Source organism: Telopea speciosissima, chromosome 6 (assembly GCF_018873765.1).
Source record: "Telopea speciosissima isolate NSW1024214 ecotype Mountain lineage chromosome 6, Tspe_v1, whole genome shotgun sequence".
NCBI classification, from domain to species: domain Eukaryota; kingdom Viridiplantae; phylum Streptophyta; class Magnoliopsida; order Proteales; family Proteaceae; genus Telopea; species Telopea speciosissima.
Window position 1 is genome coordinate 43,040,671 of NC_057921.1, and position 14,366 is coordinate 43,055,036.

At 39.5% G+C, this 14,366-nt stretch overlaps 2 protein-coding genes across 2 annotated transcripts in view; one reads left to right on the forward strand and one right to left on the reverse strand.

The window, feature by feature from the left end:
- Nucleotides 1-5,682, forward strand: part of LOC122664865 (phytochrome-associated serine/threonine-protein phosphatase) — a 44,463-nt gene extending 38,781 nt beyond the window's left edge. The window contains exons 5-10 of the mRNA XM_043860890.1: nt 2,538-2,648; nt 2,776-2,826; nt 3,879-4,022; nt 4,093-4,188; nt 4,298-4,369; nt 5,232-5,682. Of these exons, the coding sequence (XP_043716825.1) occupies nt 2,538-2,648; nt 2,776-2,826; nt 3,879-4,022; nt 4,093-4,188; nt 4,298-4,369; nt 5,232-5,315 (558 nt within the window). The 3' untranslated portion in view covers nt 5,316-5,682. The remainder of the gene's footprint in view (nt 1-2,537; nt 2,649-2,775; nt 2,827-3,878; nt 4,023-4,092; nt 4,189-4,297; nt 4,370-5,231) is intronic.
- A 1,832-nt stretch (nt 5,683-7,514) lies between these two features.
- Nucleotides 7,515-12,380, reverse strand: LOC122664188 (formamidase-like). Its single transcript, XM_043859904.1, has 7 exons — nt 12,132-12,380; nt 11,460-11,697; nt 10,888-11,078; nt 10,355-10,590; nt 9,658-9,901; nt 9,446-9,553; nt 7,515-7,896 (listed from the first exon to the last, which is right to left on the reverse strand). The coding sequence occupies exons 1-7, from the start codon at nt 12,345-12,347 to the stop codon at nt 7,774-7,776; spliced, it is 1,356 nt and encodes a 451-aa protein (XP_043715839.1). The 5' UTR covers nt 12,348-12,380; the 3' UTR covers nt 7,515-7,773.
- Between the last annotated feature and the right edge of the window lie 1,986 nt (nt 12,381-14,366).

The following is a 14,366-nucleotide window of genomic DNA, read 5'->3' on the forward strand; positions in this document are numbered from 1 at the left end:
TAATTTAAATGAAATCCATACATATATACATATATATATGCATAAGCAAGGCCAAATTTAAGGGAGGAATGGCAATCTGGTAATAAACCAGAATTTGCAAGGGGTCAATTTGGTAGTTAAAGAGGCAATGGGACATGATGGGAATTAAAATTATTGTAAGGGGACAAGCTAGGAAGGGACAATAACTAAAGGATATGTTTGAATTAAGGGTAAAAGGAGGGCCATATATGGAATCACAGAAATTAGATAAAGACATGTAAGGGGGAGTCATCTCCTACCTCTTGATAGAAAGGAGAAGGCAGAGAATTGGAACCAGCGTATATCGAGAGAACTTCTTCATTCGACCGCCAATCACTCTGAAATTTTGGGTGGAGAATCGCAACACAATGCCATCTTGAATGCAAGCAACAAAAAGTTGAATAACAAAGGTAAGGTTGAACAAAAAATTTCTGAAACCAGATAAAGCGGTAGTTATGGTTTCAGGTCTGATTTCAAGTACATATCTCACGACTCCCTTTGAGTTTCGACCTAAAACTCAGTATACTGGGTCGCCTCCAAGAGAGGTAATGGTACCCCAAGCCGCGGGAAGAAAGAAGATGCAACTAACAGGATCAACTCGATTCTGTTGATCAACTATTACTGCCACAAACAGAGCACAGTAAAATTGCTGATTCAGCAGCAATCCATAGAAGGAAATAAATCGTAACTTGCAATAGCAGAATAGCAGCGGAATAGAGCAGCAAATACATATCGATGGAGCACAACATTAGTTCTTCAGCAGAAATTAATAGCAACCAGATTCAGTAATTGATGCACACCCAACTTCAGGTATGATCTTCAGACACTATTTCAGCTGTCATCGAAACCAGTATGTGAAACCCTAGTTCCTCTTCTTCCTCTAAGAACCAGGGATTCCTTCTTCAAACCAGAATTTAAAATCGACTCTCAAAACAGCAATCTTGGAGAGAATCAGTCACTGGTTGCCTAGCTCTGATACCATGTTAGAGAGTATAGATGAAGAAAACCAGAACCGAGAATGGAGGAAGAAGAGAGAAAGAGAAGAAGATGAGGAGGAGGAGAGAACTGTTAAACTTATCAGTCTCCCTCATAATGCTTGTATTTATAATCTCAAATTACAATAGAAAGGGGAACTCCTAATCAGATTAGGAATTCCTAATCATGATAGGATTTCAAGTTACAATAGGAAAAGAACTAGAACTAACAACTCAAATTGAAACTAAGACTAACAACTCACAGTAGAATTAGGACTTGATATAATTAGAAACTAGGACTCCTACTAGGACTAGGAAAATAGAAGATACACATATCAACCAAATCACTGTGCATGTGAACAGTCTCACATGAACAGTACTTCAACCGTTTATATGTGATCATTGTAGCAGAATGTGACATATGTGAGATTTGTGAATGGTATTGAATTTTCCTGATGCTCATGTGTTGGTCAGATGTGTCAACAGCCTTACATAATACTTCATTTTGACTGAATGTGGCATGCATGAGAGTTATGGGTATCAGTCCACCAACAATGTGAAAGTATTAAATCTTCAGAGTCCGCACATTTTGGCCGGACGTCCAACAACCCTACTTAGTGCTTCTTCCAAGGATGTCTTCATTTCCTCAGAGGAATTTCAGAAAATTAGATGATTAATGTCTCAGTTGGTGGGTACAGCTGACTTTCTTTGTTTGTTTTTTCCTAGTTTGACCTTAGCAATGGGCTACCTTCTGGGGTTGGCCTCCCTGTTGTCTCCACCTCTCCTTTGCTTCCAGAAGACTAAACAAACAGTGACAAGATGGACTCAGATTCCACAATTTCCTTATTGCACTTTCAGAAGGGAAATGTCACTGCACAAGGGCTTCAACTTCTCATGACTGCAGCTCTTGCCGCTGTGGTGGTTAGCAGACTCCTTGTCACTCCTCCAAGATTTTGTTGTGCACAACATGCTTATACACTTTTTATTTTTAATGAGTAGCATTTGAAGATATTCTCCCTACCTCTGTGGCTGTGGAACTTGTAATTTTTGTACAGCTCCACATAATGGCTGAATTTCTTGACTCAGTTTAAACAATTTTCTCTAACAGAATCAAAAAAGAAATTGACTGTTTCAGTTATCATATGATTTGATATTTAGTTCATCTTGAATTGCCTCCTTTGATTCTTGTCACATTAGCCTGGCAATAATGGAATCTTCAAAATGAAGGTGGTAGCTCAGGCATTTCTTTAGTTCTGTGTATCAATTTCTAATGAAGTTCTGATTGGCTGCTCGAAAAAGAATATAATTAATTGTGCAGTGTTCCAACTGTTGAGTGGGTTACAGAAGCTTTTCCTGGTGTTTATTTAACTCAATATTTGGAATTTCATGGTTACAGGATGAATATTTTATCGAACTGACCACTGGCCTATGATCTATATGATATTATACTTGTATATTATTTATATTTTTACTTTCATGGTTTCCATAATGAATGTAGAGAGCCTAGAGTAAGTGCTAAAATGCTAATAATGTCTCTCTTGGTAGGTTTATGGTTTTTATGATGAATGCCAGAGGAAGTATGGAAATGCTAATGCATGGCGGTATTGCACTGATGTTTTTGACTACCTCACTCTCTCAGCGATTATAGATGGAACAGTACGACCCTTTCCTGTCTTTAGTTTTATTGATATTTTCTTGAATTGTTTGTGTTTGTTTTTTTTCAAAGGTCTTTGGCTGCAAAATGATCAATATTAATCGTATACTTTTCCCTTTGGAGCTTTAGGTGCTTTGTGTCCACGGTGGTTTGTCGCCTGATGTCAGAACAGTGGATCAGGTGAGCCTGCCTGTACTGAATATACCGACAAATAAAAATTTATTTAATGCATTGTATTGGTGTCTATGCGCCCTTCTGGTTGCAAGTTCAGACTAAGTAAAAACCTTGAAATAAAAGCTTGAGGAGGCATCCCCACCATGTATTGGAGGACCTCACCTTGTTCTGCATCATTTTGGCTCATTGGTAAAAATTTGTCCATTCTGTTTGTTCTCTAGCCATGAACAACTCAAAGACTACATGGGAAGATTCAGATAATCATGTTGGTTAACATTTCTTTTGAACTATTTTACATTTTCTTATGTCTGAAAATCTGCCTTCTGCCCTATATTTGGCTGTTTCCAGGAGGTGTTCATTGCTTTGGTGGCAATGGTCACAATCAACATCTCAGGGAATGTCTCATGACTACTCTGAAATAATCATCTCCTTACTGACGGGCCAGTCAGACCTATCTGTCTGTCTGTCTATCCCTCCTTCTGACCCTCGTGAGTATGCAAATGGACACAAACACCCACACAGAAACAATCCCTCCCACTCTTTCTGTCCCTAACGAGTATGCACATGGACACAAACACCCACACAGAAACAAACACATTCAGTTATTCACATACTGTATTGGTGTATTCTTGTCCTATTATTTGGGTGTGGCTGTGGGAATCATCCTTCTTGTTAAAGCCACATATACGTGCATTATGTAATAATGATATTCTAGTTACAATATTTATTTGGAAAAAGAAAAGAAATCATTTTCACATTATTTGGTGTACAGTTAGATACATGCATATATACTGTATTTTCACATGATGCACCCTGCTATGTCTCTGGTTCATGTCCTCTGTTATATCTATATACAATTTAATGACAGGAACCTGATTTTTGCTGTACCCTTGTCCCAACCACCTCCCAAAACAAAGAGAGGGGGAGGGGGAGGGGGAGATCTCCTTTCCATGTTTTCATGCTGCCTATGTTTCTTCTTTGGATGTAGGATACACTGTTGGAACCTATCTGATATGGTCTCTCACAGTTCCTTACTGTTTTCACATGTCTTCTGGCAGATTAGAGTCATTGAACGGAATTGTGAGATTCCCCATGAAGGACCATTCTGTGACTTGATGTGGAGTGACCCTGAGGAGATTGAAACATGGGCAGTCAGTCCCCGTGGTGCTGGTTGGCTTTTTGGGTCCAGGGTCACATCTGAGGTAAGTTAAGAATTACCTCTTAAACTTCATATTGTATTGTCAACTAAACTACGCTAACCCTTTTCTGCAGTTCAATCACATAAACAATCTAGATCTGGTTTGTCGGGCCCACCAGCTGGTACAAGAAGGACTAAAATACATGTTCCAAGATAAAGGCCTTGTAACTGTGAGTCACTGTTTTTTTATACTTAGAATGCAATAGTCCACTCTGGGAGCCTATGTGATTTCCTTTTTGATCCATACTCACGCGTTTTAGTTCTTTGCTTCTGCTGCAGGTGTGGTCTGCACCAAATTATTGCTACCGTTGTGGGAATGTAGCTTCTATATTGAGCTTCAATGAGAATATGGTAAAATACTAAGAACACCTTGATAGCCCGCTTGTATTAATATTTAAGGCAGCAATTGGATGCTTTGTGGTGATATGGAGGTAATAGTGTGTGGGTGTATATTTACGGATGGCGATGTAAGCAAAAGGAGGTGTCAGGTCTCTGAAATTTTCAAAGAATCTAACATCTTAGAATGATGGCCCCCTACTATCTCAGCTATATATTATAGCTTAAAAGCTACTGAATTAAGTAATCCAATTGGCCTGTTGGATATAAAGAAATCTGGGGGGACCTTTACTGAGGTATTGGACTATCTAGATGATTGAGCATCTGTAAGAAAGGGGTATTTCCTACTTTAGGATTGCTGTCAAGAATTGAGGAATTTTTATACGGAATTGGAATGGTTTGGTCTAATCCTAATCTTGATTGGCGATCAGCTCATCACAGCTAATTACAACTGTTGGCCTTGAATCTCCTGATCTGGATTGGCTAATCTAGAGTTTTTGGTAATAGGAAATCAAGAACACACACAAAGAGTCATTTTGTGGAACAAGTTTAATAAATTTGCATGCCCTCATTCTCAGGTGGCTTGATTCTCCTCACCCCCCCCCCCCCTATTTTTTTTTGGTGGGGGGGTGGGGGAGAGGGGAGAGGGGAGGGGAGGGGAGGGGTGTGTAAGGGTGGTTGTGCTTAATTAACGTTTGGATACGCTGAGCTGCTCAGAAAGTAGTTAACTCCATGAAGATGAGGTTGGATAGGAGTAACCTTGGTTTTAATTGGAAAACCCACCCAAATGGAACCTGAAGTTGTCTTAATTTTTTTTTTTAAATTGTAGAAAATCAAGTTCTTCGCTAATGCTCTTCTCTTTTGTTGACTCTAATAGGAGAGAGAGGTGAAGTTTTTCACTGAAACAGAAGAGAACAACCAGATGAGGGGCCCTAGGACAGGAGTACCATATTTCTTATGAGCAAGGCATTTGTTCTTGTCAAATGTAAAATTATTTGAGAAGTTTGTTGATCATTCCTGTCAATGGGAGGAGAAAAGAGGGAGATGTTATCATGAAGAAGCCTTCAATGCATCAACTTGCCGTAGATCTTTATTTTTTACGGCTTGATATTTGCAGGAGCTTCTTTGGACGTACCTGCCTCTTTTGATATGGGTGTTGTATATTAAAGACTTGTTATTTGTTGGTCTTAGCTGCTTACCTAGTTTCTTTCCGTTCCATTTCTTTCTCTCTCCTACACAGGTCAGTATCCCCCTCTAGACTGAGACTCTGCCGTCTCTAATGCAGAATGCATGTGTTCAGCTCTGTGAAATGTAAAGATTCTTTTAGTTAACTTTCGGATTGTTATAGATGCTTGTCAGAACAAATTAATCTGCAATTTAATTCCTACTTTTTTTTGGTGGTGGGGGGGGGGGGGGGGAGAACTGTGTTGGGTCTCACCTAGAATGGGAAGCTGACTTATGGAAGAAAAAAAAATCCTCTGCAGTACACTGATCTGGCGTTGCATTACAGTGCAGGCTTGAGAGCTTGACATGTGGATCGGTGAGACATCCAATGGTGCCGAGCTCGAGAAAGTGAGGAAAAAAAAACCTGGGTCAATCGATTTTGCATCGTTGGATGAAGCATCATCCACTTGTCCAGCTCTCTTGACTTATTGCATGATTGCTCTTCAAATGCCTTGCAAGGCATTTTATTAGTTCGGACTTGTGAAATCATTCAAGATGTATTGAGTGCTGCTAAGGTATGGCTTTAGTTTTTTTTTTTTTGGTAAAGGTATGGCTTTAGTTGATGTCTTCAATACTAGGCATACCGAATAGCTTGGTAATATGACACCTAATACAGAGTTATGCCTAAAAGTCTGCAGATATGATCATTTTTTACAGTATTCCGGCATGGTAAAGGCATGTGGTGACAGGTGCATTACTTATCGAACTATGTTCACCCAATATTGACCGGTAGAGATTGCCTCTTTGTTTGGAAATATGGCTTCGACGAGGTAATCTTGATCATCCAATGTATAAATTAGACCAAAATATGGATTCCAATGAATGGGTTTCCATTGAATGGATTTCAATGAATGGGTTTCTATTGAATGAGTTCCAGTGAATGGGTGTTAGTGGTTCTTTATAAACCAAGGTAATTCAGCCATTCAATACAACAACGTTTTTAATTCTCTCTCTCTCTCTTGCAACTAGAATCTCTTTAGAATTCTAAGTTAGTTATTCAGTGCTTTATTGAATCTTGAAGATGAATTTTCTGCAACCGTGTGGAGGCAAATATCTCTTTTAAGACAACGAGTACGCGTTCAAAGCAGGTTATAGTTTTTTTCTCCAAACAGAATTTTTTTTAACACTATCACCAACAACAATTATCAAATTTCAAACCATTCATATTAACATCTTTCATTTGGTGAAAATTCATATTAACATCTTACATAACACTATAACTCTTAAAGCTAAGCTTATATATGCCTTTTAAATGGCTCCTCGTAGTTTCAGTTCCAGCAGTTGGTTCCTTACTAGTCTTTTTAATCTAGAAAGTTGGAAAATCCATCCCAGAACCGTCTTATCCTGTCTATTAATCGATTCCAAAATCAGATCCTAGAACCATTCGGCTTATTAATGGGACGTTTGATTTTTAGTTTTAGCAGGTCAATTCCAGGATGGTGATGATTCTGGTTTCCCTCCCAAATTGACACCCTTAACCACTATTATGGTACTCTCATTGCTGCCAGAGGCACCAAAGCACATCAAGCCTCATTAGGCATATTACAGGTTAACTGTTATTCTAGATTTTGAGTGGAATGCAAAACGCCTGCTTATTTACCGGTACCTCTTACATGAGATCTTGTAGGGAAATGTTTGAAAGCTTTGAATATAGCTGTTGTGCCACGGAATTTAATCCCACATCGGCTGTATTAAGTCATGAAATGTCTATATAAGTGGCGGTCAACCTTCACATGATATGATGTGTTTTAAAGTCGTGCGGCAAATTTAGCCAAAGCAGACAGGACCCTAGAATACAGGGACCACCGTGGACTGTGGCACTTCAATAACATGGTTGTATTATATCCACCTGGAAAGTATATGACAGTATAGGCATCTGAATGATGGAGAACTAATTTTGTTTAGAAAAAGATATAACTGAACATCCATATATGAGTGAAAGAAAAAAGTATTAGGTCTTCTGTTCAGCATTCCACATTCATCATTTTAGTACCAGAAGCTTCAACATCAAAGCACCATACAATATTTTATTTAATTATCATATGAGTGAATGATTCCATTTATTTGAAGTGCACTAGTATGGGGGTTTTCCTCTCTTAATTCTAGGTTTTTAAGGATCCTGCAACATAGCTTCTGTATGAAACATGCAGTCAACTAGTGAAGCTTCTTCTAGCTCTTGGTTTCTCTGATAATGATTAAGCTCTGGCACCGGGGTTCTCTGTGATGGGCAAGTTTCCATCATAAGTGCATTTCAGAACATCTGGTTTCCTTATCACCCGGGGTCCCACTGGTACTTTGCCAGATTTTGGGCGAATATCCTGCACACCACCAAGTAATCAATTTTTTTTTAAAAAATATATATATAAAAACAGGGCTTAAATATATAGCCAGTGACAAGAAACTTGTAGAAGTAAGTTGTCAGCATTCATTGTGTTATATGCTTATCAATCAGGATGATCTTCATGCTAAGCACTCCTTTGGATGGGCAACTACCTAAACTATCCAATTTAAGAGAACTGTTAGCACAGTTGGGTGGGGCCTTGTCAGTAGAGGGCAGCTCCCAGGAGGTCACGGGTTTGATTCTTTTAACTACACCTTGTTCCTTAAGTCACCCCCATCCCCACCCCCACCCCCATGGATTTATATTGCCTGCGGTTCCCTGACCGGTGTGGTTCCCTAGTGCCTCTCACAAGAGGGGGGGTGGGACCCACCCTAGGCACCTGACCGAACACTCTGCCAAGGTGGGGTCCACCCTCCTCTTGTGAGAGGCACTAGGGAACCGCACCAGTCAGGGAACTACAGACGATAAAAATTCACCCGCCACCCCCCTCTCCCTTCCCACTTTACTCAGTAGCTATAGTTAAGTACTATTAGGCTGAAAAAAACCCTACCCAATTTACCTACCCTTTTTTTTGGGTGTGTTTAGGGGAGGAGGGAGGGCTCAAAGGCCCAGATTCTTGTTTCACTCCACATTGAAGCTCTAAAAAAAAAAAAGAGCGTACCTAGTGCACGAGGCTTCCACCACTGTAGGGTCTGGGGAGGGTCATAATGTACACAGCCACACACTTGCTTTCGCAGAGAGGCTGTTTTCAGACTCGAACCCGTGACCACTTGGTCACAATGGAGCAACCTTTACCATTGCAGCATTAAAGCTCTAGATCTGTCTATATTTCAAATGCTGAGAAAGGGAAACTAATCTCTGCACAATATGGCCGCAGTGCCATGCTAGGTCAGTTTTGAAAAGAACAATATGTTGGTCTGTATTCAAGATAAATGTCTTTGATTGAATAAAAGGGGTAAGATTTGGGTTGAAAGATTGTGCTTCAACTTCCCTAGCAATGAACATAAGGTGCACATGCTGTTAACATCTTCTGATCTGCATTATCTGCTTGTTCTTTGCTACATGATGCCAATTAAATGATCAAAACCAGCCCACAGACAGGCTTGTTTTTCGGCACCATTAATGTCTCACATGAGAAAGGAAGTCCATGCGAGTAAGGAGCAAGTACATGATTCAAGGAAGAGGAAAATGACCTGATGAGTCTTGACATAAGACAACCTATGATAGAGTGAAAAAAAAGGATGGACAGGATTCATTTCATAATTCACAATGGTCAGGACTCAAGATTAGTTTCCCTCTCTGTTGAAAAATTCCATTCAACTTGTTTGGTTCCATAATTTTGAAGAGAACATCTTGCTGATATTTGGGTCCAATGTAATAAAGATGGGGGAATGCTGCACTATTAACTAATTTTGCGATTTGAAAAGGTCTGTAGGACATTAACCATTGGAGTTAAGAAAAATACTGCAACATTATCCTTTCATTAGAATAGCTAGAAAGTTTATAAAGTGGCAAAACTTAAAAACCTGGTCGAATATAGCTGTTGGAATAGCAAGAGTTGCACAGGCATTGGGAGCATCAACTATTGCTGCAATTCTTCCTTCACAGGGGCATGCTGCTAGCAGAAGATAGACCTGATAGACAGAATTTTGTGTCCATGGTTAGTACAATAACACAATTCCTAATGTGCCAATCTACCCCTCTCTCTCTCTCTCTCTATATGGTGCAGAATTTAGACCTGTTCTTTACTGTATCCAAATTTAGAGATATAGTCGATGGCATTGAGTACTGCACGCTTGAATGCAACACTTGCATCAAGATAATGTTGCTTCCCACTCTCGTCGACACTGACACCCTCAAATACTAACCATTCTGAGAATCTTGGTTCAACTGGGCCAATCTCAAAGATTGGGTTTACATGAAGAGGAGTTGGACCCATTGGTGTGAGGTACTCTTTCATTCCACCCCTTATGATTTCACACCTGATACCAAGACAATTTTGTCATTGATTAGCTCTGAAATTAGAGAGGGAATTACCTGTTCAATTTTTATAAACAAAATGCAATAATTACCTTTAATAAAACCAAGTTATGGTGAGTAATACCAGGAAAAGCAACTGGGGGGGAGAATAGATTCTTGCTCTGAATGTAAAAGAGCAAGAAACTCCCAGGAAGCCACCCAGTGTAACAGATAGAGTTCAAACTTGTGAAATGAAGAAACATGGTCTTTAGGCTTTATTGTTGATTTGTTCAGACTAATTTGCAGAAGGAATTCCAAAGCAGAACATTTTCAGTTTCTGAAAACATGTTATTTGAGGATGTTGAAGGTTGATGTCTCCATGACATGGTACTATCCTAGAAGTTTCTATTAAGGAAAAAATTTAAAAGGTTCACTATATATAGACAGAAATTTGAGTGATAAGGTAAGAAAAGTACTTGAGCTCTAGAAATCCATTCATCTCTATTGCTCCACAGAATGAAACTTCACCATCACCCTGAGAGAAGTGCATGTCACCCATGCTAAGATTCGCTCCATCTACAAATACTGGAAGGTATACTTTTGAACCTCTGCTGAGATTCTTGATATCACAGTTTCCTCCATTTTCTCTTCCAGGAATTGTCCTTGCAGCCTCTTTTGCAATTTTCTCCCATTCTGGTGTTCCATCTTCAATCTGCATATGCTAACAATCAGAACGTTTCTAGTTCCCAATATGATATTAGTGGATCCTTGGACCGGAAACTAATCATTTCTAACTGGATGTGCTGTCTTAGGCTCACATCTGTACATGAAATGTTGGAGAACTTGTGTATGGATGGCAACAAGAACACTATCTGTTATGTAGTTGAAATTAAAAAATTTCACAATAGAGGACAACAGGAAATATCCACACAAGAATTGATAGATGTTTTACTGTCAGACTAGACTGCTTGAAGAATTAACATTTTCTGTAATACCCAGAGAATAATACCTTTCCAAGAAGGCAGGATTCTGGTATTGGCAGACCTGCAAATGGTCGTTGGTGCAGGACCTCAGTCAGTGTCATAGACTTGTGGCCATTTTCTTGAATTTCTCTTTCCCTTTCATTCCATATGTTTAGGAGTTCCATTGATGGTGCAGTGCCAATAAGACCAGGGTGAGTTATACCAGGAAATCGAACACCTGCAAAGAAGAGATAAAATATAGGGGCATCATAATCTCTAACGCATACTGAAATTGTTAAATAAACTGGTATAGACCGTGAAATACCACTTGGGTATTCAACCCAAAATCTTAAGACATTAGGTGAAGATTATTGGGGTTCCACGCGAGAGCAATACTCCCACATCAGAAGTGAATAGCATGATGTGGAGACTTATAGGTACTTGGGCACCCTCTCCCTAACGGCTAGCTTTTGAGGATGAGTTCTACCCAAACTTCCTAACAAGATGATTTACGGGTATATTAAAACACATCCAAGGTCACAGAAACACTTGGGATTTTTTTTTTAATGTAAAATCAACAGCATGTTTAAGGGAAATGGGAGTAGGATATAGAAGATACCTGGTATCTGAGGAGAGTAGCAATATATCCCTTCAAAGTACCAAATAGCTTTGGTTGCAGCAGGGAAATGATCGGTAAGAAAACTACCCCCATGTTCTCTGTCCATTGATGCTGTATAACCCCATTCAGATCCAGGAAGAGGACCCAAGTTGCAGATTTCAACTGCAAGAAGATCACCTGGCTTAGCTGCCACGCCTTCTTTGTCCAATACTCGAATGGGTCCGCTGAGATAGTGTGCCTAGACCAGTGTCATACAAACAAGTTTAAATGATCGATAACATATCACCTCCATAATATATTTGCATCAGTCACACTGTTAATTAGTTGAAATTAAATGTTGTAAGAACATCAAGGATAAGCAAGTGGCATAACTATGATGACAAGACAGAAGCTTGCACAAGCTGAAGTTCAGTGGCTAATATTTCTCATATAACTGAACTTTGTCATACTAGTATGAACAGCCCTCACAGATTTGTGTACAGAGTAAAGGCTAGGAGAACTATATCCAGGAGAAAGTTTTAGTCTATTGTGAAATTAGAGTCTTGGTTCTCCCCCCTACTGATCTTTCATTCAAAAGCTTTCCTGATTAATCAAACTCAAACTATGCCTACTTCATCTATGCTGGTCTGACAACAATTGTAAAATTTTCAAAAAAAAAAAAATCATACTTACAGAAAAAAGATTTGAGTTTTTTATATCAAGGGCACTGTCATTGTCTCCAACGGCTCCTCCATTACAGTCTAACATCTCAACTCTAAACACCTCACCTTCTGTAACATCTGCAACAGCAGGTATGTCTGGGTGCCAACGGTTGTGAAGAGGTACCTTCTGTTCACATGGCTTCTTTGTCAGATCAATTGGAACTACTAGTCTTGTAGTAGGAGCCATTACTGAACCAGTGGAGGGTGAGGAGTGAGAACTGAAGGTATCTCTTACAGTCTTATAGATCGACTGTTATGTGTGAGTATAGAAGATGACAAAGTTGAAGTGGCAGATTTTTCTCCATTGGTCCCCTCCAACTTTCCATTAAAGACAATTTTTCTTGACAATTTTCATGGCTCCCACTAACCTTTACATATTAATCCTTCAAAAACTGTGTTTCATATCAATTTCCAACAGGGCATGTTGCATGCTATCCTATCTAGGAGTGACAATTGTTGATCTGATCATCGATCTACCTTCCATCCAGACCCATGCAGCTTAATTCATTATATGGTTTGTCTTTTTTACAGATATTCTGAGCTAATAATACAGCTTAATGATGCAACTTTGATCATTTAGCTTAGTTTATTAATATATTTTCTTCAGAATATAAGTGATAAGATAAACTGAATGAGTGGTGAGATTATCACTGTGGCATATTTTCTTAATCCATCTAAATCTATCCTTTTCATCTCTAACCAGCTGAGTCAAGTCTCACACTTTTCTGAAATTATGTGACTCAAGACTTCCAAGCTTAAGGACATGGAAACTCCAGCTCAGAGCTTGCTTACTAGGAAGTTTGATGCCCACTAAGATTTTCTTATCATATACCTTATCTCTATCCTGCCAAAGGAAAGACATGAATCATGAAGAATTGTACAAAGATGTGGTAATTTGTTTAGATTTATTATAACAGTGGGTTTTCTTCCATAGCACTAAAAAGAGTGAATGAGTTCGTTTCACTATTATTTGTTAGGAAATTTATCATCGCTACCCCCTGACATTTGCCTATATTTTAAAGCACACCCACTAACTACTATAAAATCAACTGTCTGCTTTTCTTTACCAACTAATTACACTCAGACCCCCTATCGTTAGTTAAGAAATATTAAGGGGTGATGTCAGCAGCTTAATATTTTTTAAAAGACAATTTTGCTCTGCTTAGTGGGCAAAGTACCTAATCTATCCTTTCTATTAAAATACCCACAAACCCTTCTTCCTCACACTCAGCACCTTGGAGAACATCCACTGCAACCTACCGTCTTCTGAAGAAGAGACCTACTCCGACGACCAAAGCAGCCTGGCATCAATCGACGGGCTGCATTCACACTCACACGCTCTCGGCCACCAGCCACCGCACTTCTTCTCCCTCGGAAACACCAGGAATCTGACACATTATTACAGTAATGTCAATTCCGAAAACAAAAGCCCAGCAACGGTCACCGGTGCCCAAAGACAACCGGTATCGGTCATTGCAGCATCGCGTCAACCTCGTCCATCGGTGACAGGCCCTTGGAGGTCTCCCTTGTAACCTGGGGTGGTGGCATCAATGGGTGGAGTCAATGTATGCTCAAGGGTGGGGTCTGTGTGTGGTCTGAGGTTGGAGCAGCAATGGGTGGGTTCTGTGTGATAACAGAGGGGTGGGGGCACTGTGTGGTGGTGTTGAAGGCCAACAGGAAAAAATGATTTAGGCTAGTTTTTTTATGTTTTAATGTAAAGGGTATTTTGGTCAAAGGAATTTCAGAGGTTAACACCGTTCAAAAATGAATAACAATTGATATTTTGATAGTTAGTGGGCGTGCTTTAAAATATAGGTAAACGTCAGGGGGTGTCGCTAATAATTTGCCTTTTATTAAACCCTACAATAGTTTTGGTTAAATAAGAGTACAGGGATAATTCTTGTAAATTCACTTTACACAAAGTCCACTCACGCTTAGGGATGTAAACAGATCGGATTTGGCTCGGATAGTGCTATATCTGCATCCGCATCCGATTAGCTTTCGGACGGATTCGGATAGTGCTAAATGGATACGGACACGGATACGATCGGATATTTTATCCGTTTACATTTAAATATAGTTTTTCAGATAGCTGTAGCTTATCCGTATTTGTATCCGTTTAGCTTTCGAATGGAATCGGATAGTGCTAAACGGATACGAACACTGATACGAAAACGGATTTCGACTATTAATTTACATCCCTATT

Coding starts and splice junctions, on each gene's coding strand:
- LOC122664188 (XM_043859904.1), bottom strand. CDS start 12,347: ATGGCTCCTACTACAAGACTAGTAGTTCCAATTGATCTGACAAAGAAG. Junction 11,079..11,459: donor CTACTCTCCTCAGATACCAG/GTATCTTCTATA, acceptor TCTTCTTTGCAG/GTGTTCGATTTCCTGGTATA. Junction 9,554..9,657: donor TTGGATACAGTAAAGAACAG/GTCTAAATTCTG, acceptor TCTGTCTATCAG/GTCTATCTTCTGCTAGCAGC.